Consider the following 26,733-nt stretch of genomic DNA (forward strand, 5'->3'; position numbering starts at 1 on the left):
AGTACGCTTTATTGATATGAATAAACAAAACATAAGTAGTTGTAAAGCTTGGCTGCAATGCATTTCTCTCACTTAATGATGAGAAAAAAGACATATAAGAATAAAGGATGTAGCATCATGAATTCCAACCCTCCCTATTCAGGTGGTGGACTACCGATTTGAAGGCTTGTCTTCCCCCTCCCGATTCCTGCACGCAAAAACCTGATTCCTCCATGGGTTTCTGCCAACCGGGACTGGTCTTGCGTCACTCAGAGTATGCAGGTCAATGCACAAGACTTTTGTCACCCTCTCTCTGACTGCCATTAGACTTTATCTGTGCTCCTGACAGGTAGGGAAAAAAACGTATATTTGCATTTCTGATATTCGATTCTGCAGCAGCACACTTGCAAGTCGTATACATGCCAATAGATTTGATTCAGGCCTCAATAGAACAAAAAGGTAGAAATACATTCTCCCAATATTTTTTTTAATCTCCCACTTTCCTCCTCTAAAATGTTGGCATGTGTGCAGCATTGTCCATAAACAACTACATTATAATGTGAAAAATGGTCATGAGATTTTAACAATAACTTGTCTTTTAAACAGCGCTTCATGCTGCACTTCTAGGGTTTCTAAGCACTACATAAAACATGTTTTACAATTCAACATTTAATGGAACTGTGGTGGGTCTCTTCTCAAACTATGAGCATACACCTCTCTTTTTCCTATGCAAGAGTGCTGTATTTACATTGTTTATGCTGGTGCAACTATTGGTTACAGCTTTTGGCACAAGCCCATTAGAAGAGGGAAGGTTGTTGCAGACATTTCATGATCACTTCTGGAGTGTTACATTTGTTTTAAGCAGTTGCGGCCAGCACGGGTAAGACCTCTGTGGTGTGGACAGGGCAGGGAAGTCGACAGACCACAGGATAGGTAAAATTAAACAAAACGATCAATAGAACCACTTACCTTGCACTCTCCACATCGCAGAGTCGGCGATGCGGCGAGTGCAATGTAAGTGATTTTATTTAGTTTTTAAATTTTATTTGACCTATCTGGTCGTCTAGCGACTCCCCACGTGCCCTGCCACACTGGCCTACTGCTCTTACCTGTGCCGGCCGTTCCTGGTTTCAAGGTTGTCATAGACAATTTGAGTGCGAAAAAACGAGTCATTTGTGAGATGTATGTAATTTCATGGACATGACTGCTTCTCTCCACTAGTGATACTGAGTATCATACATCGGCATTGTATTGTACCCAGGGCTTGAGCCGGGAATACACGTGGGTGGATGGCGTCCACCCACTCTTTTCACAGGGTGGACAGGTTGCCCAGAAGTTGAACCCCACTCTAAAATATACTGAACTCGTCCCGTGTAATTTTGAGCCACCGGGATACATTCAGCAGCACCTGCTCGTTATCTACTTTCCTTCTGAGCAGCAGGAGGAGGCTTTTGTCATTTGAGACTCCAGCTGGGCCATAACAAAGGCTGAACATAAAGGGCCCATTTGGCCTTCTTTTGTCCGAGTATCCAGGCTGGGGCCTGCCTGTGGCCTCACTCCTAGATGTAAATGCAGAGGAAGGGAAACAAAAGAATCAGCTTGTTAGCACTTCAAAGGCGCATAAGAGAGGCACAGATATATACTTTGTTGGGACCCCCATATATATAATAGATATTCATGCACTGTAAGAATGTCAGATGTGCTACTCTGTCCCAGTGCAACATAACAATTTAAATACCAGTATTTTTATTTGTTTTACAGCCCTATTCATCCCAATATAGGGTGTCAGATCACTTTACAGCAAACATACACATCATACTGACAATAAATCACACACGTTTGTAAATCATTGGACAGGATGTGTTACATAAGACAGTGAGGGTTACTGGTTGTATGAGTCACATATCATCCTTCAAGCTTAAGGATTACAATGCAACTGTGTGTAACAAAAAGATCTTTGTGTTCAATCTATATAAATAAAATCCGCCATCTGCATGTTACATGATGTGCTTTGCAGGATGCACATCGATTCTGTATGCTACTTTAAGTCAAAACTAGGACTAGACAAAAACAGATATTTCCATCAAATGTGTTAACCACCAGGCAGCTAAAGCAATCACACCTACATGGAAATTTGGTGCACTTGGAATATTACGCCTGGTGTGGTAGGCTGGCAGCAGAGTTAGTTTGTCAATCCTTGGGTACGGAACCTGTCACACACAGTGATGTCACTTCCTGTGATGTAACAACGAAAAAAAAAAAGCGAAAGTTAGTGCACAGCCTTAATTCATAAAGTTCAACAAGAAGTTAAATTGAATCGTGGGTGCTGCCTGGGTGACGTCACTTGTCCAAGGCGTCTTGTCAAGAATTGCCAGAATAGTGCTTCTAATTGAAAATCAGTTGCATCCCCTGGTGCACACCTTCTCTCCTTGGTAGTGAAACAAGGATTCCTAATTAGTAATAAAGAAAGATTGTCTTCAACATGTTCCTTGATGCAGTTTGTTTTAATGATATTTTCGAATTTGTTTGTTATTGTTTCTTCATGAAATTGTTTTTCATTCCATTTAACGTAGTGTATTTACATGACATCAAATGCTTCTTACTACTTTTTCCAATGCATTTCGGGCTTACAGAGGCCCTTCAGCAAGGAGCAAATGCTAAGGAGAATAAATTGAACAGAACATTTCAAAATTAAAAATAACATCCTACGTGTTAGCAAAGAACTGTGTCACATTCTTAGTTCATAGAGTACAACCTCGTGAAGTGTGTGTCCCGTGCTGTAGCTGCAAAGTGCCCGAGTGCAAAGTGATCAAAAGTGATATAAAGTGCTCTGTATCGACAATGGATAAAAATAATACCGTACGCAATCTGCGCGTACTTACATGTCAATGGTGGAACCTTAGTTCCCATTCAGATTTTAATGTCCGCGATCCTCTGTAATACTAAGAAAAAGAGTATTATACTGGTTACGGTGTCGCATTTATTATATGCCAAAGAGAACTTACTACTGGGACGCTGGGCATCTTTTTCAATTTCTATCAGTGGCTCGAATGTCTGGTTTCAGTGTGCGGGTTTCAGGATGTTCGTAAACGGCTTGGAAAATGGCTTGGAAAGCGATTTCCTGAAAAGACGAAGGTGAAGCGATTTGATTGGTGTAGAGTGCCGATCACGTGCTCATAGAAGTGGAAGAAATACTGCTAAATGGGTCAAGCGTCTAGAGTAGAGTAAAAATGTGTAAATAAAAAATGAATGAATAGAAATAAATGGATTGAAATGAACGTTAAAGAACTTAGGCCTAGATGTATGTAATAGCAAATTACCGAATGGTAAATACCGAATTTTACCGATTCGGTATTCACTATTCGGTAATTGCTATGTAGGTAAAGAATTCGGTAAAAATACCGAATCTGTAAGATTCGGTAATTACCGATTCTGTAATTACAGAATCGGTATTTGCCATTGACTCCTATGGGCCTTGAAGCCCATAGGAATCAATGGCAAATACCGATTCTGTAATTACAGAATCGGTAAAATTACCGAATTTGCAAGGGTGACAGGGTGTCACTTTGACACCCTGTTGCACCCCTGTTTCTGGCTTGTGTGCCATGTGACACACAGACATGCCCTTTGGGCATGTCTGTGTGCCACATGGCACAGGTGTACATGCACAGATGTGCATGTACACTGGAATTCGTTATTTACCATGGAATAGTATTCCATGGTAAATACCGATTCGGTACGGGCCTGTGGCACTGATTACAGTGCCACCTACATCTTGATTTACAGAATCGGTAAATTTACCGATTCTGTATTTTACCGATTCTGTAAATTTACCGAATCAGTAAATATACCGATTCTGTAAATAAAATGCCCCTACATGCCAAATCCCAAATACCGGTCGGTAACGGCCGAAATCGGCCTTTACCGACCGGTAATTGGCGACCTACATCTGGCCCATAAAGTTTTGACGTTCAATGTTGAAAAATGTTCACAGTGGCGCTGTAGGACGTGCCAAAAACAACATCATTAGACAGGTTCAAAGAGTATGTAGGAGACACCTACATATAGTTAAAAAGTATATATATCTAGCTAACACATGGTCATTGATAGCATGAGAATTCTACACTATCATTTAAACCAAATGGTTTGTTAGAGTTCATCATATAGATCCAATGGTTTTCCCTCTGGAGTAGCTGTTGGTTATTGTCCACACCTTCTCTTTTCGGTACTGTTTCAAGAATAAGAAACTGTAATTGAGATACATTGTGATGTTCTTCACAAAAATGAATTGCTACTGAAGACTTCTGGTGTTTGGTTCTCATGTTCGATTTATGTTCATTAATCCTTATTGTGATCTTTCTCTCAGTCTTGCCAATGTACACTTTGCCACACGGGCATTTGAGCATATAGATCACATTAGGTGTATCACACATGGCATTAACTCGTAATTTTATCTTATGCCCCTTCATGGGATGGGTAATGGTGTTTCCTTTGATAATGTTATTACAGATACCACAGTGTAAACAGGGTCTAGTTCCTCGAAAAATAATGGATGTTTCAGTTTGTGTCTTGAGTAATTCACCTAAATTTTTTCCTCTGGCGAAAGCAAAAATTGGAGGTCTCTCAAATATAGAATTGAAATCAGGTTCTGCTTTTAGAATTCCCCAATGGTTTTTGATAATTTTCATGAATTTCCTGCTTGAAGTTGAATATTTTGACACCATGGTCGTTCTTGTTTCTTCCATTTTTGTTCGTCCTTTCAATAACTCATTTCTGTGGATGTTCTTAACTCTTGTTTTTGCTGTGTCAATAATTTATTTGGGATACCCTCTTTTTTCAAATCTTTCTCCCATTTCCTCAATCCTCAAGGTGGCTTTGTTTGGATCTGATGTGATTCTTTTGACTCATCATTTGTGAGAGAGGTAAGTGACGTTTGAGAGTTGCTTGATGAAAGCTGTGATAATGTAGGGTGTTGTTTCTATCCGTGCTCTTACGGTATGTATCAGTTTCAATTCCTTCAGATGATAAAGTGATTTGAACATCTAAAAAGGATATAGTTTTGTTCGAAATTTCCCAAGTAAGTTGAATTCTTTCATCAATTGCATTCAAGTTCAACAGTGCTTCTTGCAATTTCTCTTTTGTGTTAGACCATATAATAAAAATGTCGTCAATGTACCTCACGAGCATCTTCAGGTTGGCTGTCCAGTTGACATTGTTCAGTATGTTGTTCTCTTCATACATCTTCATGTAAATGTTTGCGTATACAGGAGCTGCGCAGTTACCCATGAAGGTCCCTACCAATTGTTGGTACCATTTATTGTCATGCTTAAAGTAACTTTGGTATAGGGTGAAGACCATTGATTCCATCAGGAAGGTTTTCATTGGTAAGTCATAATCCGTTGTTAATATAGCCTGTTCCATGGCTTCTAATCCGGAACCGTGTGGAATTGATGTATAAAGTGATTTAATGTCTGCTGTACACAATAGAACTGGTTCGTCTGGTTTAAACACCATTGAATTCAGTTTTGATAAAAAGTCGGTTGTATCTTTAATGTACGTGGTCATTTTTTTAACCGTAGGTTGGAGATATTTATCTAGAAAACGGCCAATTGGTTCATGTAGACTCCCTCTTGTGGAAACAATAGGTCTTAAAGGAGGATTCTGGAGGTTCTTATGAATTTTTGGCATCATCTGAAATGTCGGACTTCTAGGATGCTGTTTGATAAGATAGTTCTTTGTCCTTTCGTTGATGACTCCATTGTCTTTTGCTCTTTGTATAATTTCTGTCAATGTTGACATGTATTCATTCGTGGGGTTCTGGTCCAATACAGTGTATGTTGTGGAATCTGAAATGTGTTCTCTGACTTTGGTTTCGTACATTGTAGAGTTCTTTATTACCAAACCTCCTCATTTGTCAGCTTTGACACAGGTGATATTTTAGTTGTTAGCAAGTTTTTTCAGAATGCTAAAATCTTTATTGGTAATGTTCTTCTTGGTGGTTTGTTGGCATTTCAGTTTCACCAAATCTTGTTTCACAAGGTTTCAAACAAGTCTAACGTTTTGTGACTCATTGGAGCCAAAAAAGAGCTTTTTGGTCTCAAACCTTTGAGTTGGTCCGGTTCCTGATCAAATTGATGCGCAAACTTAGATTACGTCATTTTTTTGACAATATCACTCCAAAGCCCACCACACAGGAACCGGACCAACTCAAAGGTTTGAGACCAAAAAGCTCTTTTTTGGCTCCAATGAATCACAAAACGTTAGACTTGTTTGAAACCTTTGTGAAACAAGATTTGGTGAAACTGAAATGGCAACAAACCACCAAGAAGAACATTACCAATAAAGATTTTAGCATTCTGAAAAAGCTTGCTAACAACAAAAATATCACCTTTGTCAAAGTTGACAAAGGAGGAGGTCTGGTAATAATGAACTCTACAATGTACAAAACCAAAGTCAGAGAACACATTTCAGAGTCCACAACATACACTGTATTGGACCAGAACCCCACAAATGAATACATGTCAACATTGACAGAAATTATACAAAGAGCTAAAGACAATGGAGTCATCAACGAAAGGACAAAGAACTATCTTATCAAACAGCATCCTAGAAGTCCGACTTTTACATGATGCCAAAAATTCATAAGAACCTCCAGAATCCTCCTTTAATACCTATTGTTTCCACAAGAGGGAGTCTACATGAACCAATTGGCAGTTTCCTGGATAAATATCTCCAACCTACGGTTAAAAAAATTACCACGTACATTAAAGATACAACCGACTTTTTATCAAAACTAAACTCAGTGGTGATTAAACCAGACGAACCAGTTCTATTGTGTACAGCAGACATTAAATCACTTTATACATCAATTCCACATGGTTCCAGATTAGAAGCCATGGAACAGGCTATATTAACAACGGATTATGACTTACCAATGCAAACCTTCCTGATGAAATTAATGGTCTTCACCCTATACCAAAGTTACTTTAAGCATGACAATAAATGGTACCAACAATTGGTAGGGACCTCCATGGGTAATTGCGCGGCTCCTGTATACTCGAACATTTACATGAAGATGTATGAAGAGAACAACATACTGAACAATGTCAACTGGACAGCCAACCTGAAGATGCTCGTGAGGTACAATGACGACATTTTTATTATATGGTCTAACACAAAAGAGAAATTGCAAGAAGCACTGTTGAACTTGAATGCAGATAATGAAAGAATTCAACTTACTTGGGAAATTTCAAACAAAACTATATCATATTTAGATGTTCAAATTACTTTATCATCTGAAGGAATTGAAACTGATATATACCGTAAGAGCACGGATAGAAACAACACCCTACATTATCACCGCTTTCATCAAGCAACTCTCAAACGTCACTTACCTCTCTCACAAATGATGAGAGTCAAAAGAATCACATCAGATCCAAACAAAGCCACCTTGAGGATCGAGGAAATGGGTGAAAGATTTGAAAAAAGAGGGTATCCCAAAGAAATTATTGACACAGCAAAAAGAACATCCAAAGAAATGAGTTATTGAAAGGACGAACAAAAATGGAAGAAACAAGAACGACCATGGTGTCAAAATATTCAACTTCAAGCAGGAAATTCATGAAAATTATCAAAAACCATTGGGGAATTCTAAAAGCAGAACCTGATTTCAATTCTATATGTGAGAGACCTCCAATTTTTGCTTTCACCAGAGGAAAAAATTTAGGTGAATTACTCAAGACGCAAACTGAAACATCCATTATTTTTCGAGGAACTAGACCCTGTTTACACTGTGGTAACTGTAATAACATTATCAAAGGAAATACCATTACCCATCCCATGAAGGGGCATAAGATAAAATTACGAGTTAATGCCACGTGTGATACACCTAATGTGATCTATATGCTCAAATGCCCGTGTGGCAAAGTGTACATTGGCAAGACGTAGGTTGGACTACTGTAATGGCCTGCTGGTCTCAGCAAATGAGGAACAACTACAGAGACTACAGGTGGTTCAAAACACTGCTGCGAGACTAGTTCTCAATGCCCAGCCAAGGTCTGCCTCACTCCCCCTCTTGGCAAAACTCCACTGGTTGCCAATTAGACAACGTGTACAATTTAAAATCTGCTGCACAATTCACAGATGTCTGTTTGGCAACGGACCTAAATATCTAAAAGAAATATTCAAACCCTACATACCCAGTCGAACTCTGCGCTCCAGTAACCAGCAACAACTCCAAGTTCCTAGGATAAAAAAAGCCAGGCAGGGAGGACGAGCCCTGTCCTACAAAGGCCCCATCCTTTGGAACTCATTACCTCCGGTTCTCAAAAACACAACCAACTTTCAATTTTTTAAGAAGTCCCTGAAAACTTTTTTATTTGTCGCCTGCTAGGCTGTTCCCCCCTTCATCTCACTGTTTAATCTTCTAGTTTTTGGCTCTTTGGTAATACGTAAGCGCGGAGATACCCTTTCGGGGGTTGACTTCCAGCGCTATATAAGAATATAAATAAATAAATAAAGACTGGAAGAAAGATCAGAATAAGGATTAATGAACATAAATCGAACATAAAAACCAAATACCAGAAGTCTTCAGTAGCACTTCATTTTTCTGAAGAACATCACAATGTATCTCAATTACAGTTTCTTATTCTTGAAACAGTACCGAAAAGAGAAGGTGTGGACAATAACCATCAGCTACTCCAGAGGAAAAACCATTGGATCTATATGATGAACTCTAACAAACCATTTGGTTTAAATGATCGTGTAGAATTCTCATGCTATCTATAACCATGTGTTAGCTAGATATATATATTATTTAACTATATGTAGGTGTCTCCTACATACTCTTTGAACCTGTTTAATGATGTTGTTTTTGACACGTCCTACAGCGCCACTGTGAACATTTTTCAACATTGAACGTCAAAACTTTATGTTCTTTACCGTTCATTTCAATCAATTTATTTCTATTCATTCATTTTTTATTTACACATTTTTACCCTACTCTAGACGCTTGACCCATTTAGCAGTATTTCTTCCACTTCTATGAGCACGTGATCGATACTCTACACCAATCAAATCGCTTCACCTTCGTCTTTTCAGGAAATCACTTTCCAAGCCATTTTCCAAGCCGTTTCCGAACATCCTGAAACCCGCACACTGAAACCAGACATTCGAGCCACGGATAGAAATTGAAAAAGACGCCCAGCGTCCCAGTAGTAAGTTCTCTTTGGCTTATAATAAATGCGACACCGTAACCAGTATAATACTCGTTTAACGAGATACTAATCACCGCGTTCCCCCCCCCCTTTTTCTTAGTATTACAGAGGATCGCGGACATTAAAATCTGAATGGGAACTAAGGTTCCACCATTGACATGTAAGTACGCGCACATTGCGTACGGTAATATTTGTATCCATTGTCGATACAGAGCATTTTATATCATTTTTGATCACTTTGCACTCGGGCACTTTGCAGCTACAGCACGGGACACACACTTCACGAGGTTGTACTCTATGAACTAAGAATGTGACACAGTTTTTTGCTAACGCTAGGATGTTATTTTTAATTTTGAAATGTTCTGTTTAATTTATTCTCCTTAGCATTTGCTCCCTGATGAAGGGCTACTGTAAGCCTGAAATGCATTGGAAAAAGTAGTAAGAAGCATTTGATGTCATGTAAATACACTACGTTAAATGGAATGGAAAACAATTTCATGAAGAAACAATAACAAATAAATTCGAAAATATCATTAAAACAAACTGCATCAAGGAACATGTTGAAGACAATCTTTCTTTATTATTAATTAGGAATCCTTGTTTTACTACCAAGGAGAGAAGGTGTGCACCAGGGGATGCAACTGGTTTTCAATTAGAAGCACTATCCTGGCACTTCCTGTGATGTCACTTCCTGCGGTGCCATGCGCCGTGATGTCACTTTCTGTGATATTTCCTAAGTTGAAGAGTCCCCTCACTTCTTTTTTTAGGACTTGTGCCCTGATTGTAACACAACCAAACTGATGACACGAAACTGATTATCAGACATAAGCACAATGAAAACGTGGCAGCCAAGCCTAGGAAAGGTGCTCCACACATGTCACCCAGCAACACAAGCACGCATGCACGCACATGCATTCTTTCTTTGTACCAAAATGCCAGCAGGAAACTTCTTCCATGACATTATTGCTTCAACTTGTACCAAGCAACTTGAAATAAATACAGTTTAAAACTAACAGGTGGACCGTGATTTTTTGGGAATTCTTCACTACAATTACGTTTACTAATTTTCCGAATACTGTTTGTTTGCAGCTCCTGTTCCAAGCCGAACAATCCAGAGTTGCATTAATAAAACAACAAGAAGATAGTGATGCCCGCTACGCCAAAGAGAAGGAAGAGCTATTCAAGATAATTGAACAACGAGACGCGACGATCTGTTGTTACAAAAAGTACCAAGAGCTGGTCTGTATAATTTGTAAATTACATTTTATGTGGGGCATGGGGATAAATATTCAGCCCGAGCCTCTCTTTTTTTTGCTTTGCTTTGCGCATAGATATTTTATAGCCATTTTCGTTTGTAATTTTGTCATCAATTTATTAGCACACCATAACCCCTAATTCTTGCATCTAATTGAAAATATATAATACAATAACTAAGAGTTATCCAGGGAATTACATACTATGTTAAATGATAAAGAAAAACATATTTGACGATTCTCGTTTGTAATGAATTTTAGTTCAATTAGGTCCCATTCATTGGTGTTGTGCACAACCTGACAATTTAAATTGAGCCTTCATATTAGAAAACTACCTCAGTAAAAAAAAAGTAGAGAGAGCAAGTAATATGTGCATGCTCATAAGTGAAAATATACTATTATACTGCTTTACAGAGGCTAACTAAGAATATTTAGTTCTGCGGTGAGGGGATCGCTGTGAGAAAGATATGGAATAATCCTATTTCAATTTCCAAGTTGAGTGTTAACAGTGGTCTGAGCCTACTGTGTATCCGTGTATCTTAAAATGTATACCTGTTATCTAGTTTATTGTAAATATAGCATGTACATATGGTACTCTCTGTCTCTGTCGCTCGCTGTCTCTATCTTTCTCTTAATCTATCTCTCTCTCTCTCTCTATATATATATATATATATCTATATATATATAGATATATATATATATAGTCACTGAACAAAACAAAGGTTACAGTAACGTTATAGTTACGTAAGCGTTTTGAATTTGTGAGTGACAATATTAACGTTTACAACAAAAAAAACACAGAAATTCACCAGTTATAGTTAGCAGCGCTAACTATAACTTGCTTCCCCGCCATGTACTGGTTATGATCTCACATATTACATCATTCTTGACATGTTCTATGACATCATTTATTACATCACTGATGATATGATATCATCCAATGAGTGTGTAAGTTTGTTTTATAGTTTACATGGAGGTCGGTAACTACCATATTACTTTTCTACTATTTTGTAAAGTCTATGTCCATCTAATTGGTATAGGCGTTTACCAAAACCACATGTTCCTAATTCAGCATAGGTGTGAAGAGGTATTGAAAATGTTACAAATCTTTGTTTTTAAGACGAAGACTAACTCTGTGTGCAGGTGACAGTTTACTTGTGCTTATTATATTCCACACAAGTTTTTGGGTACATCTGAAAAAGTTTCCAGCAGGGCAAAGATTGTACGTATTACATACTAAGGGCCTTATTAAAATGTCAGTTGGACTAGCTTCTAACCATTTTGGAAGTGGAATGGTTGAACAAGTAGTCAGTAGTTCCACTCACAATATTATGATGTGACGACCAGCCTTTATCATTGCAGCTTGTGCTGCGGCAAGGAAATGGGCTGCAATGGTAAAGGTTATGTTTCTAAACATCTATGCAACATGTGCCAGGCACCATGTGGTGCCTGGCATTACAGTACATAGATGCTTGGGGGGGGCACCACATGTGCCCCCAGGACATATAGGGGAGGCCTATGGATGCCCTGCTAGGGCCCCCCAAAGTCTCATTCCGGCAGCCCTCCATGTCGGAAAGGCTGACATGGAAAGGCTGTCAGAAAGGGACATCCCAATCCCTACGGTGGTGCCTGCACAGGCACCGCCTCCATCGTAGGGATTAGGACTCCGACCGATGCACCAACGTGAGCCTTGATCGTGTTGAGGCAGAGGTCAGTCCCTCCAAAGGCATTGCGCTGACCGCCGTCATCGTAATCCGGCGGTCAGACCGATGCCGTGGATGTCGGATGGCCCACCACTGACGGCCTGCCAGTGGTGATCCACGCACCATCTTATTAAGGCCCTAAGTATTGGAGGCAGCCTTGAGTTATTAGACAGAATTGTCTCAACATGACAGTTTCTGCTTAACATAGAAGACTGTGTGCAGCAGGTACTAACAATGTACATGTCCTTGTTTTGCTTCAGAAGATGGCCTAGCTTACATTGTTCACCAGATCTTGGACAGAATATCCATTCCTACAATATCGAGGTACATAAATATTGAGTCAAAAATATCAATAACAAAAGTATAATTTCCCTATTCTTATAATGGTAAGTGGAAACATGTCAGAAACAAATATTGCTTTACACTAATATCGTTTAAAAACATTGTTTTTGAGTATATGTATATATTTTAATATAGTAAACCTTAAGTAGTTGAATATATAATATTGATATATTATAAATGAAATAAATGTAAGTAACATTTAATAATATATATATATAAATATATAGTTATATAAATATAAATATATACTGGGTGCTCCCTTGTGTCTAGACATAGGTAAACCTCACTGAAGAGTTGTAATAATAGCGAAACACTGGTCATGGGTTGCTTCTATTAATTTCAGGTTGATTTGGTTGGTATTTTACCAATTCAAAGCTGTAATACAGTGCCTGCAGTGGTATAAGGCTTTTGGAATTTTACAGCTCGGTGTGGATGGCACTGTGCTAATCCTATGCTTAAAGAATTTTGGCCTGATTACGTGTTTGGCGGTCCATAGGACAGCCTAACCTGTGGTGGTGGTCTCACCACAGCCACACAGCGGGAAGGCCCGCAGTATTAGGACTGCGGCAGGCGGACTGTCACAAGACCGTCAGCACCACCAGGATCAAGGATCCTGCTGGGACCGCAGTATGCAACGGACTGTAATATGCTGGCAGTGCTGCTGCTGGCACAGCTGAGCATATTAGGAGTTGCATTTTTGTTACCCTTTTCATTGTGTTGATCCTGCCATGAAAAGGGTGACAGAAAGGCAACGCCCCCTGCCGGATTTGGGCCAGGGGTGTATGCGGTGGGGGTAATCATGTAGTGCCTCCCCCCTTGTATTTGCATGTGTGCCACACCGTGCAGGTAAGTGCAGTGAGTGTTCTGACTGCGGCAGTCTGCATTATATGCTCTTCTATGAGCCTTGCAGACTGCCGCACTGAGACCGCTGAAACACCGCCCGCCAGACCAGGATTTTACTCCTGATTTGGTGGGCAGTCACACCATGGGTTTGGCTGTACAACCAGTAATCGGCCCTTTGCTGTAGTAATGGCAAAATACTTTGTCCCTTTCTATCTCAGCATGGATGGCACTGTGCAAATCCTATGCATTAAGACTTTGATAGTAAAGCAGACTTTGAGGTGAGCAAATTTAGAGTGTCGCTGGTTTGTAGGGTGATCTATACAGGAGCTGCTCCCCACTTAAACTTGGGAGCTACCCAGATTTCGCTGCTTCTTTTTTACTTATATAAACATACACACAGTATATATATGTGTGTATATATTTGTTTTTTTACATGATATCAATGTTTGTTTATTTCCTACTATAACAAGCATATATGTGTATATGTAAAAATAATATTTATATGTATATATATATATATATATATATATATATATATATATATATATATATATATATATATATATATATATATATTGCAAAAGAACTCTCTCCAAAGTAGCCAGTGCAGAAAAGGCAAAGAAAAGAGCGCAGACCACCGTGGCTCATCAGTTGCTGGTTATTCAGGTTCCAGGAACAGCGAAGCAGCCATGACGCGTTTCGTCCCTCACAGGGGACTTGATCGCATATATATTTGTATATAAATACATAAACATAAAACAATTTACAAACCAAATTAAAAATATTAAATGAATTACAAAACTGAATATAAAAAACATTTATGAACAAAATTAAAAAACAAAACTATACAAAAACTATACATATATACATATACAAATATTCTAAAATTAAACAAATAATGATATTAGATTAATTTAAACAACATTAAAAATAAATCTGGGAATAATGCATATACTATAACCACTCCTGTCTGTGCAACAGAAGGAAAAGCATTGGGCTTTGGGGGGGGGGGGGTTACATTTACTATTCCCACTAGATTCTTTGCAACATTAGGGTAAGAGTTGAACTTTGGAGGGGTTAAATTTACTATTCCCACTTTAGTCTGTGCAACAGTAGGGAAAGCGTGGGACTCCGGAAGGGTAAAATTAACTATTCCCACTCCAATTTGTGCAACAGTAGGGAAATCGCTGTACTCTGGAGGGGTAAAAGTTTCCATTCCCATTGCAGTCTGTGCAACAGTAGATAAAGCATTGGACTTCATAGGGGTAAACTTTCTATTACCACTCCAGTCTGTGCAACAGTTATGTTATGTTATGTTAAATTTTTATTTGTACAGCGCTCGTACGCCCGTGGGCTTCATGGCGCTACTGAAGTTTTTAGGAACACAACATAACACCTAGGTACATTAAGCAAAGGTGGTTTTCACATCAATTTATACTAAAAATAAGCTTGTCTTAAAAGCAAGGTTTTAAAAGCCTGTCTGAAGGAAAGAAGATCATCGCTCAGTCTTAGTGAGAGTGGTAAGGAGTTCCATAAAGAGGAAGCCAGAAAATGGAAACTGCTGCAGCCCTGACGTTTCTTCCTGTATAAAGGAATCGTTAGCAATTCTTGGTGGGCCGAGCGAAGATTCCGTGAAGGGATATATTTGCCAACCAAATTCCTAATGAATTTCGGGCCCTTACCCTGCAAGGCTTTAAAAATGATACAACCAGCTTTGAATGTAACTCTCTGAGCTACTGGCAGCCAGTGAAGTTTTTCTAATCCTGATCTGATGGATTGCCATTTAGATTGCTTACAAATGAGCCTGGCTGCTGGTTCTGAACGTATTGTAGTCTCTTCAACTGACCTACTGGGAGACCAAGGTACAGGCTGTTTGAAAAATCAAGCCGCAATAGTATTAACGCAGTAATTACCTGAATCAAGGCAGAGTGAGTTAAGAGATGGGAGATTTTCTTTATCTTTCTCAGTTGAAAGAAACTGGATGAAACTACCATCCCTATATAACTTTTTAGCGAAAGATCCTCACTGAGAGTCACCCCTAAGCTCTTAACTGTGTGGGATTTAATGGGTGGAATTCCCATGTCTGATGGCCAGAAGTGGATACCCCGAATGATTTCACTTCTCCCGGGCAAGACAAGTTCTGTCTTGCCCGGGTTAAGTTTGAGGTGATTCAAATTCATCCATCTCTGGACATGAGACATGGTTTCCTGAAAATCCACCACAGCATCAGGGGAGTCCAGTGAGAAAACCAATTGCAAGTCATCTGCATAGTTAAAAATTGTAACTCTATGATTTTTCAAGGAATACAGTAATGGACGTAAATATAAATTGAAAAGCAGTGGGGACAGGGATGATCCCTGGGGGACACCACAGGTAGAGACAGTTTTTGGGGTTGTGAATGACCCCAGTCTAACTGACTGAGTACGTTCAGAGATGAAAGATTCCAGCCAGCTCAGGGCAGGGCCCCTGAGGCAAGCCTGCTCGACACGGTTGACAAGAATAGAATAGTCAACCGCGTCGAACGCAGCCGACAAATCAAGGAGCACCAATGCCTGATGAGCGTCTCTGTCTGAGTTGGATCTCAGGGTATTCTGGACTGCAAGTATCACTGTCTCGGTAGAGTGGCATGGGCGAAAGCCTGCCTGATTCGGTTCTAAATATTCAGTTAGTTCAATAAAATTCGAGTGGCAGTTAGAAACATGAGCCTCCAGAATTTTTGATAGGTAGGGTAAGAGGGAGATCGGCCTGTAGTTTGTAAGGTCTTGTGGATCAATACCTGATTTTTTTGTTAGAGGAATCAGCAGGGCCTGCTTGAAACTGCTGGGTTCCTTACCCTGCGCAAGTGATTCATTTAATAGGGAAAGAATACTTTGAGGGATAGCAAGTCCTATTTCTTTAAAGATGTGGGGGGGCAAATATCATCAGGTGATCCAGATTTCACACGTACCAAGAGTTCCGAAAAGGTTTAAGGCTCAATAGGAGAGAAGGTATCCATTGTATGAGGGTTATAAAATATGTCAATTAGTGGGGTTGAAATGGGAGAACTGATTATGTTCTGTTTAAAAGTAATAATTTTATCCCTAAAAAAGTAATTCAAGGATTCACATAGTTTTTGGGTAGGGATTATAGGGGGGGCTGTCCTATCATCATTGCAGAGATCATTTACAATTTCAAATATCTCCTTTGATTTATTCGAGGAGTTCATGATTTTTGCAGAAAAGTAATCAGTCTTGTGTTTTAAAAGCGTTTTTTGATACATTTTCCTGGCTATGCAATAGGTCTCCTTGTCCTGCGGTAGGTAGTTTGTTCTCCATTTCCTTTCTTTCTGTCTATTACTAAGGGGCATATTATCAAGGGGCTTTATCTCCGCTTTTTTGGCTTTAAAAGCCAAGAAAGCAGAGATAAAATTATCTCCCTATTACCAAGCTGTCGCTAACACCAGTTAGCGACAGCTAATAGGAGATAGTGACCATCTTGGGCCCCGCTTTGCATGTCAGTGATATTTATCACTAATGACATGCAAAGTGGGCGTGCCAAGATGTTAGCGACTGAAAACAGTCGCTAACATTGCTATCTCCTATTACCAACTTTTGGAGATATTCGCGCTAAGCGCGAATATCTCCAAAAGCTAACACTTGCCCAGGAGCAGTTCTTAGCCATGTTATCCAATGGGAGGTGGATAACATGGCTAAGAGCATTTGCTCGATAATGCATGAATATCGCTGACTTTTCAGCGATATTCATGCATTGCGGCCGTTTTTTATCGCATTTGCGATAAACCTTGATAATAGCAAGGTTTATCTGCGATAAAAATCGCCGATGTGCGGCGATAATTTTTGTCTCTAAACAAGTTAGAGACAAAAATTATCTCTATTGGTTGGTAATATGCCCCTAAGTTTTAATTTCTTCAGTTATGGAGTAAACCATTTGTGGGCCTCCTTCCCTCGTGATTTGGGAAAGCTTACCAAAGGAGCATAAAGATTTGCCGCTTGGCATAGCCATTGTGAGAGTGCCTTTTCATTAGATTCTATGTCCTTGTCCTGAGGGGGAAGGGTGGTAGCCAGAGTTTTTAGGAATGCGGGTAAGTCTGCAGACCTCCATTTCCGAATTTGTCTGCCCGCTTGTGGCCTAGATTTGATAGTCCCTTCTATGATAAAAGAAAAATGAATGAAAAAATGGTTTGACCAACTACAAGGATGTATAGAGGGCAAAGGTAAAGGCAGATTATATGACCAGATTTGATCCAGACTATGGCCTTTCTGATGAGTCGGAGAGTGGATGTGCTGTATCAGATTATGGTCCGATAATAAATCTTTGATTTTTGCTGCTTGGGGGTTTGATGTTACGTTGTCAAACCAATAATTCAGGTCCCCAATTAAAAGAATTTTAGAGTAATTGACAACGCAAGAGGCCAATTGTTCTACTAAGAGAGAAGGAAAAGTGGCCATATACTGCGGAGGACGGTATACTAAAACCAGTATTAGCGCCCCACTGTTAGCATTTAGCTTAATAACAATATTCTCCGTGTCTGGAAGAGATAAAGGTGAGAGTTCTCTGAATTGGTGGATTTTACGAATATTAGCAGCTACTCCCCCCCCTGTTTTTCCTGGTGGACGGTTGGCAGAGAGAATATAGTAATCAGAGGGAAGAGATGCAAGTATGTCTGGTAATGAGTCAGAGGTACACCAGGTTTCAGTCAGAAAAAGCATATCTGGTTTTTCATCGGTCAATAATAGAAAAATGTCTACCTGATGTTTAATCATCGACCTGGTATTAAGGTAGATGCAGCGGAACTCCGGAGTCTGTTTATTAAGTATACCCTGGTCTGTGCATGATGTATTCATAAGTAAGGGATCTATGGCAGTGGTAACTTTGGATATACCTAGTTGGAAAATACGTTTTAGTGTGTGCGGGGATAATGGCGGACATAGCTTACCGATAGGTCTGAGTGCAACTAGGTCCGAAGTAGAGTAGGTAAGATTTTGTCCAGAGTCTATGGCCCCAGGTCCCAGACGCTCGCGGACAGGCGCAGACGGGCTTACCTTAGGTGCACCTTCGGCGCGCCATCGTCGTGCCCACTGCGCTCGTCCGCTGCGCTCCCTAAGACACATTGCGTTTTATGGGAGGGAGCCTCGGGCAACTGGACCGCTGACTCTGGTTCCAGTGTCCTTCAGGCTCCTTTCAATATGGCGCCCGCTCTGCACCGGACCGGCACGAGTAGCCGCTGTGAGAGAGCCACCCTCCACACAAACGGCAAGAGAGCTGCGATGGACCGGGGCGGAAGGGCTCAACCCAGCGGTAAGGACCCACTGCGCGACAATCAGCAATTCGTGATCAAATTTAAAAGCTAAGCGCCTGCCTTTGCTCTGCAGCGCGCCGCAGTAGTGCAAATATCACAGTTTCCAATTTTAAAAACAAAGTGAAGTAAAATGAAAATAAATTGCATCAGCAGAGTTTCAACATAAATTATTATGCTCCACAGTTGCCGCAATGTATCTCCTAGTGCGCGTTGTATCCCAATGGCACCAGGCAACTGCCACTAACCTGGTAACCACTCGGAAGCAGCACACCGCAATCGTTTTATGGGAGGAAGCCTCAGGCAACTGGACCGCTTACTCTGGTCCAGTGTCCTTCAGGCTCCTTCCAATATGGCGCCCGCTCTCCACCGGACCGGCACGAGTAGCCGCGGTGAGAGAGCCACCCTCCACACAAACGGCAAGAGAGCCTCGATGGACCGGGGCGGAAGGGCTCAACCCAGCGGTAAGAACCCACTGCGCGACAATCAGCAATTTGTGATCAAATTTAAAAGCTAAGCGCCTGCCTTTGCTCTGCAGCGTGCCGCAGTAGTGCAAATATCACAGTTTCCAATTTTAAAAACAAAGGGCCAGATGTAGGTGGCCGTTTCAGGCTATTTACCGACCGGTAACGGCCGATTTTGGCCGTTACCGATCGGTAAATGGGTAACAGGTATATAGGGGGCATTTTTTTACCGATTCGGTAAAATTACCGATTCGGTAATTTTACCGAATCGGTAAAATAAAAATTCGGTAAATTTACCGAATCTGAGGTACCCAGATGTAGGTGGGACTCTTCTGAGTCCCAGAGGCTTTACCGAATCGGTATTTTACCATCAAATCCAATTTGATGGTAACATACCGATTCCGGTGTGCATGCACATGTGTGCATGCACACCTATGCCATGTGACAGGCAGACCTGCCCTTAGGGCATGTATGCCTGCCACATGGCACCCGAGTCTGTTTTGGGGGTGCCAGAGGGTGTCAAAGTGACACCCCCTGCACCCTTGTGAAAATTGGTATTTACCGATTCGGTAAATACCGAATCGGTAATGCCCATTCATTCCTATGGGCTCCAAAGCCCATAGGAATGAATGGGCATTACCGATTCTGTATTTACCGAATCGGTAAATACCGAATATTTCCGAATCGTTATTCCAGCACATCTGAAATACCTACATATCCACCCCTCAGATTTATCGATTCTTAATTACCGAATCGGTAAAATTCGGTAATTTTCGGTAATTAAGAATCGGTAAATCTATTCTACCTACATCTGGCCCAAAGTGAAGTAAAATGAAAATAAATTGCATCAGCAGAGTTTCAACATAAATTATTATGCTCCACAGTTGCCGCAATGTATCTCCTAGTGTGCGTTGTATCCCAATGGCACCAGGCAACTGCCACTAACCTGGGAACAGTAAGGAAAGGGTTGGACTCCGAAGAGGTAACATTTACTATTCCCATTCCAGTCTGTGCAACAGTAGGGAAATTGTTGTACTCCGGAGGGGTAAAAGTTACTATTCCTGCTTCATCTGTGTAATAGTAGGGAATGCATTGAATTCCGGAGAGTTAATGCTTACTATTCCCACTCTAGTCTGTGCCACCTTTTAGTAATTAACATCCCACCCTATACCACTGCAAACCCAGCAGTCTGCACCTAATATATAACTTAAAAAATACAATTGTTATATAAATTACATAATTAATAATCAGTTAACTACTAATACATTATTCATACATTTTTCATTAATTATCACTTTAGTAACTTCTTACCCTATACCCTTACAAACTGGGTGGTCGCACCTAATATATAATTTAAAAAACTAAAATTGTTAAACAATTTACATAACTAATAATCAATTAAGTAGTTAATAATACATTGATAACTAATCATTAACTTTTTATAACTGATTAACTTCCCAACCTACACCCCTACAAACCTAGCAAACCACTACAACAATTTAAATGAATATTAGCAATTACATTAAAAACTTAAAAATCACTAAAAATTACAAACTGTATTTAAAAATGTTATTAATAAATATACACACAATAAAAACAACATTTATATATGAACTAACACACATAAATATAGTTGAAAAACAATATTATTTACATCTATATTATAGAAAATAATGTTCACAACAATATTATTGAAAATGCTATTACTCACCTGAAAAATCAATATTCTTGACAACGATATTTCTGTATCACCATATTTTTTCCTCAATATTTCTGCAACTTGATGTTTCTAATCCGTTTTTTTTATCCAAACACTGTTTTCACCACAGTGTGAAGCTTGCAGGTAATATGATCTTTAGCACCTACAGACCTTGGTTATTTTAAGTGACCAATCACTCTTTGGACAAGCTTTTCATAGAGTTTACACCGTATTTAGTAGATACTTTTTAATACTCTGTGGTGTATTTACCATGAGAGTTTTACTGCATACAAACAATGTGGTACAGAGTAAACTCTCCATAGAGTTAACAGTGTTAAAGGTTCCCATTTTTCTACTCCTATTCACTTCTTTTCTCAATGTTGGTTCAAAGACTGTCAGGGGTTTGATACAGGTAAAGAGTGTCCATATTTGGTCATTAGTTATGTAATAAGGCTTAAGTATCAGGAGAAACTAGGGGCCATATTTATGAGCACTGTTGCGTTGCTCTTGCACCACACATTGTGGTGCAAGAGAGGCGCAATTCAAAAAAGAGATTTATAAAGTCAGACATGGTCACTTTGCATGGCCAATAGTGGTTTCATTAATCTGGAGTATTACAATGCACCACAAATCGCTGCATTGTATTACCCTGACCTGGGAAGGCCTTATATGGGCATTCAGTGGGTGTGAGGCATTCCCAGATTTACCAAAAGTGGTAAACCTGGGAATGTGATGAAAAGACAGCCTTCTCAGGGGAGGCTTAACAGGGAGAAATATTGGTATTTCTCCTCATTACTTTTTCCTTGTGGGCTGCATTCTGCAGCATACATAGAAAGATGTTCGGGCTGGACTGTTCCCATGAGGCACAGGGTCAGACTGATTTGCATATAGCCATGTCTGAACTGGGGTGGCAGAGTGGGCTAAAGAACGGTGATGGATTAAACCCAGATCTTTTGACTGGGTGTGAGTGTTTGATTGATTCAGATGCTCCGTCCATCACCACCCCCTTTTGTACCGCATACATAGAAAGAGGCATATGCCTCTCAGGATTGTTTTTGTTCAGGAAAGTGGCCCTCCCTGGACACAAATATTCCTGCATGCAACATAGGCAGCCTTGCACCTTGGTGCAAGGATGCCTGCATTGCCACTAGGCAGCCCACTGTGCTCTAACACTGGGGAAAGGAGAGGAATGTGCTGTATTGCAATAAATACAGCACATTTCTGCTCTTTCCCTGTAATGCAGTGCAGCAAGGTTACTTGCTGCGCTGCGTTACATTACAATTCCATACAATTGCCCCTTGGTTTTCCCTGAACAGTGGTATATAGATTGAGTTATAGTTAGCTCAGATAACTGTAACTGCTGAATTTCTCTGTTTTTGCACAACTGAATAGTGAGCCTAACTATATATATATTAAATGACCAGCAAAAACTTCAAACCTTACTGTGACAAAGACTCTACCAGCAGGGCTCTGATTGGGTGAATGAGATCCAGTAGGATGACAGCAAACAGCATGTGAAAGCCCAGTGAACATTCAACCAGACAAACACGAAGCTGGCTATGAAGAAGGAGAAGGCACTCGCCAAAACACACCTGCCAAGTGTTTTTATTGTGATTTTGTACCAGTTACTGAGTGGTGGCATTAAGCTTACCTGGAGTGGTCCTGAGCAAGTGTCAGATCCATTTCTGTGCTGAGGCGGGATTGGTTTTGGATGTTTGGTAGCGGTCGGCACTGCACACTGACAGGCCTCTCAGTCTGGAGCGGCGCCATTGGCCGACAATTGTTTGGGAGGGGTGCTGAAGGCGCATGGTGCCGCCCCCCCCCCCCAGCCAAAACAGGATTGAGGTATCAGGGAGAAAGCAGCCTATTTCTCCTGAACGGGACACCTCCAGGTAATAAATTACCGCCATTAATGACTCCGTAATAGTGAAAAGACGGGGCCGCAGCTGACATCGTCAGGGCATTACTAAATGCATGAACCGGTTACTTAACCTACGTTCACTGAATGAGACTGCCTTTATGCGCTATATGTGGAGACTTACGGTTATCACTATTAGGGGTTTTAAATGACCCACAAAAACTTCAAACCTTACTGTGACAGAGACACTACCAGCAGCACTCTGATTGGATGAATGAGGTCCAATAGGATGACAGCAAACAGTAGGTGAAAGCCCCGCGAAAATTCAACCGGGCAAACACGAAGCTGGGAATAAAGAATGCATTCACCGAAACGCGTCTGCCAGGTGATTTTATAGTGACTTTGTATCAGTTACCGAGTGGTGGCATTTGTCAGGTTATGCTCCGTGATCCGGTCGTTGCTCATAGGGGTCCACCTCCTGACGTTACCAACACCCTGAAGTATAATAACACGGTGTTCGAACCATCAGCCGAGGGAAGGGGAAGGGAAGTGCAGGGAAAAAGGATCTGGAATGACACAAGCAAAACAGTTATACACAATCCTTTCATAAAAAGGCTACTCTCAAATGATCTCACTATAAGACGTGGTACCTGTAAGGTATCAAAAGGACCTCTTAACATCAGAGAAGTTTTAGACAGATTCTGTTTTCTGAATCATGTCTGCGAACATAGAAAACAATCATAAGTTCCATTATACACAGTCATTGCATTCTATTATGCTTAGTAGATGTTGCCAAAATGCCACATACCATATTGGATACATGGATCCATCACAAATAACATCCAAGAGGTAATTTAAGCAAAACCTATAGTCTTGTCAGAAGGTAGTTCACTTCTCCAAAGGAAAAAAATAGATGAGTACAACTGAAAGTTTTGATCCTTAGTTCCCGCAAGACTCAATTAAGCTCCAAAGGTTATTGCAAGTCATAAGATCTTTGGAGACCAAATTACTCAGTCTGATTGGTAATTGGAATTCATCACAATGCACTGGACCTTTAAACAATGAATGAACATGGCACACAGCGGTTCGTAGTACTTCACCACAGAACTCCGCTGCCCAAAATTCCTCTCCTTTAATAAGAAAGTACTGTACAAGATAGTGTAACGGCAGCGCGTGGCCTCCTGACACACCACGCTCCGCAATGTAAATAATAAGGCTTTAACGATGCTGCATGGAAAACGGCAGCGCGTGGCCTCCTGATACACCGCGCTCCACTTAATGATGAGGAGGCCTTAAAGAAAGAAAGATACGGTAGCGCATGGTCACCTAACACACCACGCTCCGCAGTTCGATGTGAAGGCAAAATAATATCACGGTGTACGGTAACGCGTGGCCGGCCGATACACCGCGTCCCACACTGTAATGCCTTGCCAGTAATTGCGCAGCCGCGTGACTCAGAAACTCACCGCCCTACTCCACGAAGCCTGAAAGAAGGAACTTCCAAGTACCTTCGCTCTCCTGCCGAAGAGCGAGGAACAGCGCAACGCGAAGACAGGGAAATCCAGGACGCGAAGGAAACAGGAACAGGAACAGAAACAGAAACAGAATTACGCGCATCCGCTCCAGCACGTCTAGTACCTCCCTCTCACAGGGAATCATGGGAGTTGTAGTTTTTTACCACTAGGTAGGCGCATCAGATCGCGAATCCTGACAGTATGCCCTCCTCCTCAGCGCCTCCTAGGGCCAGGCTTGGCAGGGAACCTCGCATGAAAACGGCGTACGGCCGCTGGTGCATGGACATTCACACACGGCTCCCATGAGTCCTCCTCCGCCGAATAACCCTTCCAAGCCACCAGGTACCACAGAGCTCCTCGCCGCCACTTCGAGTCACGAATACACTTCACCACGTACTCATAACCACCATCAACCAGAACCGGCGGTGGAGCACGACGCACGGAAGATAATGCAGGTTTCAGCAGACTACAATGAAACACTGGGTGGATCCTAAGGGAGGCAGGCAACTTCAGCTTGAACGCCACAGGGTTAACCTTCTTCACAATGACATAAGGCCCGATAAATCGTGGATGAAAGACACTGCGGAGCTTGAATTGGATATTCTTCATTGAGAGCCATACCCTGTCCCCCACCTGATAGTCCGGACCTTCACTGCGATGGGCATCCGCCCAACGCTTGTACTCTCCTTTGGCTTTGACAAGATGCTTTGTGAGTTGGCGTTGTACAGTGTGCAACTTCTTCATTCTACTGTATACCATTGGTTGCTCAGACACACACCCAGGTATACTGATAGGAAGAACACAAGCATCAAATCCGTAGGTTGCATAAAAAGGGGACACACCCACAGAACAATGCCAGGAGTTGTTATAGGCCAGTTCTGCCATCCACAACAAGGAGTTTGGTTTAGCCTTTCAGTTTGTCCATCCGTCTGAGGATGGAAACTCATGGACAGTGATGACGATATATGCAAGGCCTGACACCAGTACTTCCAGAACCTAGCTATAAACTGAGGGCCCCGGTCTGAAATGATCACTTCAGGTATTCCATGTAACCTAATGACTTCGGAGAAAAGCAATTGAGCTGTTTGCCCTGTCGTAGGAAGGTTGATACAAGGTATGAAGTGACCTAATTTGGTGAGGCTATCGATCACCACAAGAATAGCTGTTTTTCCTTGATCCGGTGGCAACACCATACCAAGTCTAAACTGATGTTTTGCCATGGTCTACGAGGGGTTGGCATTATCATCAGTTTCCCCTTCCTCCTACAACTGTCATTCTTGGATCGAGCACAATCATCACATCGCGCCACCCAGGATGAAATGTCTTTTTGCAGCGTTTTCCACCAGAAGTGTCTTTGTGTCAAATGTATAGTATTTAACACACCCTGATGTCCTGCCAGAGGAGACACATGGCACCATTGGAACGCCTCCTTTTGTAATGCCATAGAGGGCAAGAACAGTCGGTTATTAACAAAAGGCAAGCCCTGTTTTATGGTTCTATTTCCATCCATGGCAGCCCAAGAACCCCAGTTAGAGTTAGTCTTTGCATTCCTTATCTTGCTCAGAAAGCTCTCTTCACTTAGTGCACAAACCACTTTGGAGGGTTCAATGATAGATTCCAGAGCAGAACGAATAGAGGAATCCTCCTCTTCTTGTCTGGATAAGGCGTCAGCTTTCCTGTTTTCACTCCCAGGTCTATATGTTATTACAAAGTCATACTCTGCAAAAAACAGCATCCATCTCATCTGACGCTGAGTGAGGTGTCTGGCTGTTTTCATAAACTGAAGATTGCGATGATCTGAGTAGACAGTGACGGGGAAAACAGCCTCCCAAAGATATTGTCTCCATTCTTGGAAGGCTTTCTTAATTGCCAGCAATTCCTTCTCTGCAATGGTGTAGTTTTTCTCAGCTGAACTCAACTTCTTGGATAGATAAGCAACTGGATGCAATTGCCCAGTGTCCTGACTTCTTTGTGACAATATTGCTCCTATTGCTTCATCTGATGCATCAGCTTCAACTACATAGGGTAGTTCAGGTTTAGGATGGGCCAGGACTGGGGCTGAGGTAAACGCCTTTTTGAGGTATTCAAAAGCTTTGTCTGCTTCCAGTGACCAATCAAATGTCACTCCTTTCTTAAGCAGGCGAGTTAGGGGTACTGCTAACTGAGACAAATGTAGGATAAATCTCCTGTAGTAATTAGCAAACCCCAAAAAACACTGGACTTCTTTCATGGTTTTAGGAGTGGGCCACTTCTGCACTGCCATCAGCTTACGTTCAGACATACGCAACCCATCAGGATGAAGCATTACCCCTAAGAATTCAACTTCCGTCACCCCGAATTCACACTTACTCAGTTTGCAATACAAATTGTGTTCCCTTAACTTCTGAAGAATAAGAACTACCTGAGATGTGTGTGCTTCTACCTCCTTTGAATATATCAGGATGTCATCGATGTATACTACTACACAGACATCCACATATTCTCTCAAGACATATTCTCTCTTTGGACATTTTAGGCTCTTATTTTCCCCGGATCCCTGGACGCTTACCTGCTCACTCCTCCTGAGT

The 26,733-nt window shown here is 41.1% G+C and overlaps 1 protein-coding gene across 1 annotated transcript in view; it reads left to right on the plus strand.

The window, feature by feature from the left end:
- LOC144771874 (cilium assembly protein DZIP1-like) overlaps positions 1-26,733 on the plus strand; it is a 1,571,028-nt gene that overhangs the window by 494,181 nt on the left and 1,050,114 nt on the right. The window contains exon 8 of the mRNA XM_078656123.1: positions 10,284-10,433. Within this exon, the coding sequence (XP_078512249.1) occupies positions 10,284-10,433 (150 nt within the window). The remainder of the gene's footprint in view (positions 1-10,283; positions 10,434-26,733) is intronic.

Source organism: Lissotriton helveticus, chromosome 8 (genome assembly GCF_964261635.1).
Source record: "Lissotriton helveticus chromosome 8, aLisHel1.1, whole genome shotgun sequence".
Classification (NCBI taxonomy): Eukaryota; Metazoa; Chordata; class Amphibia; order Caudata; family Salamandridae; genus Lissotriton; species Lissotriton helveticus.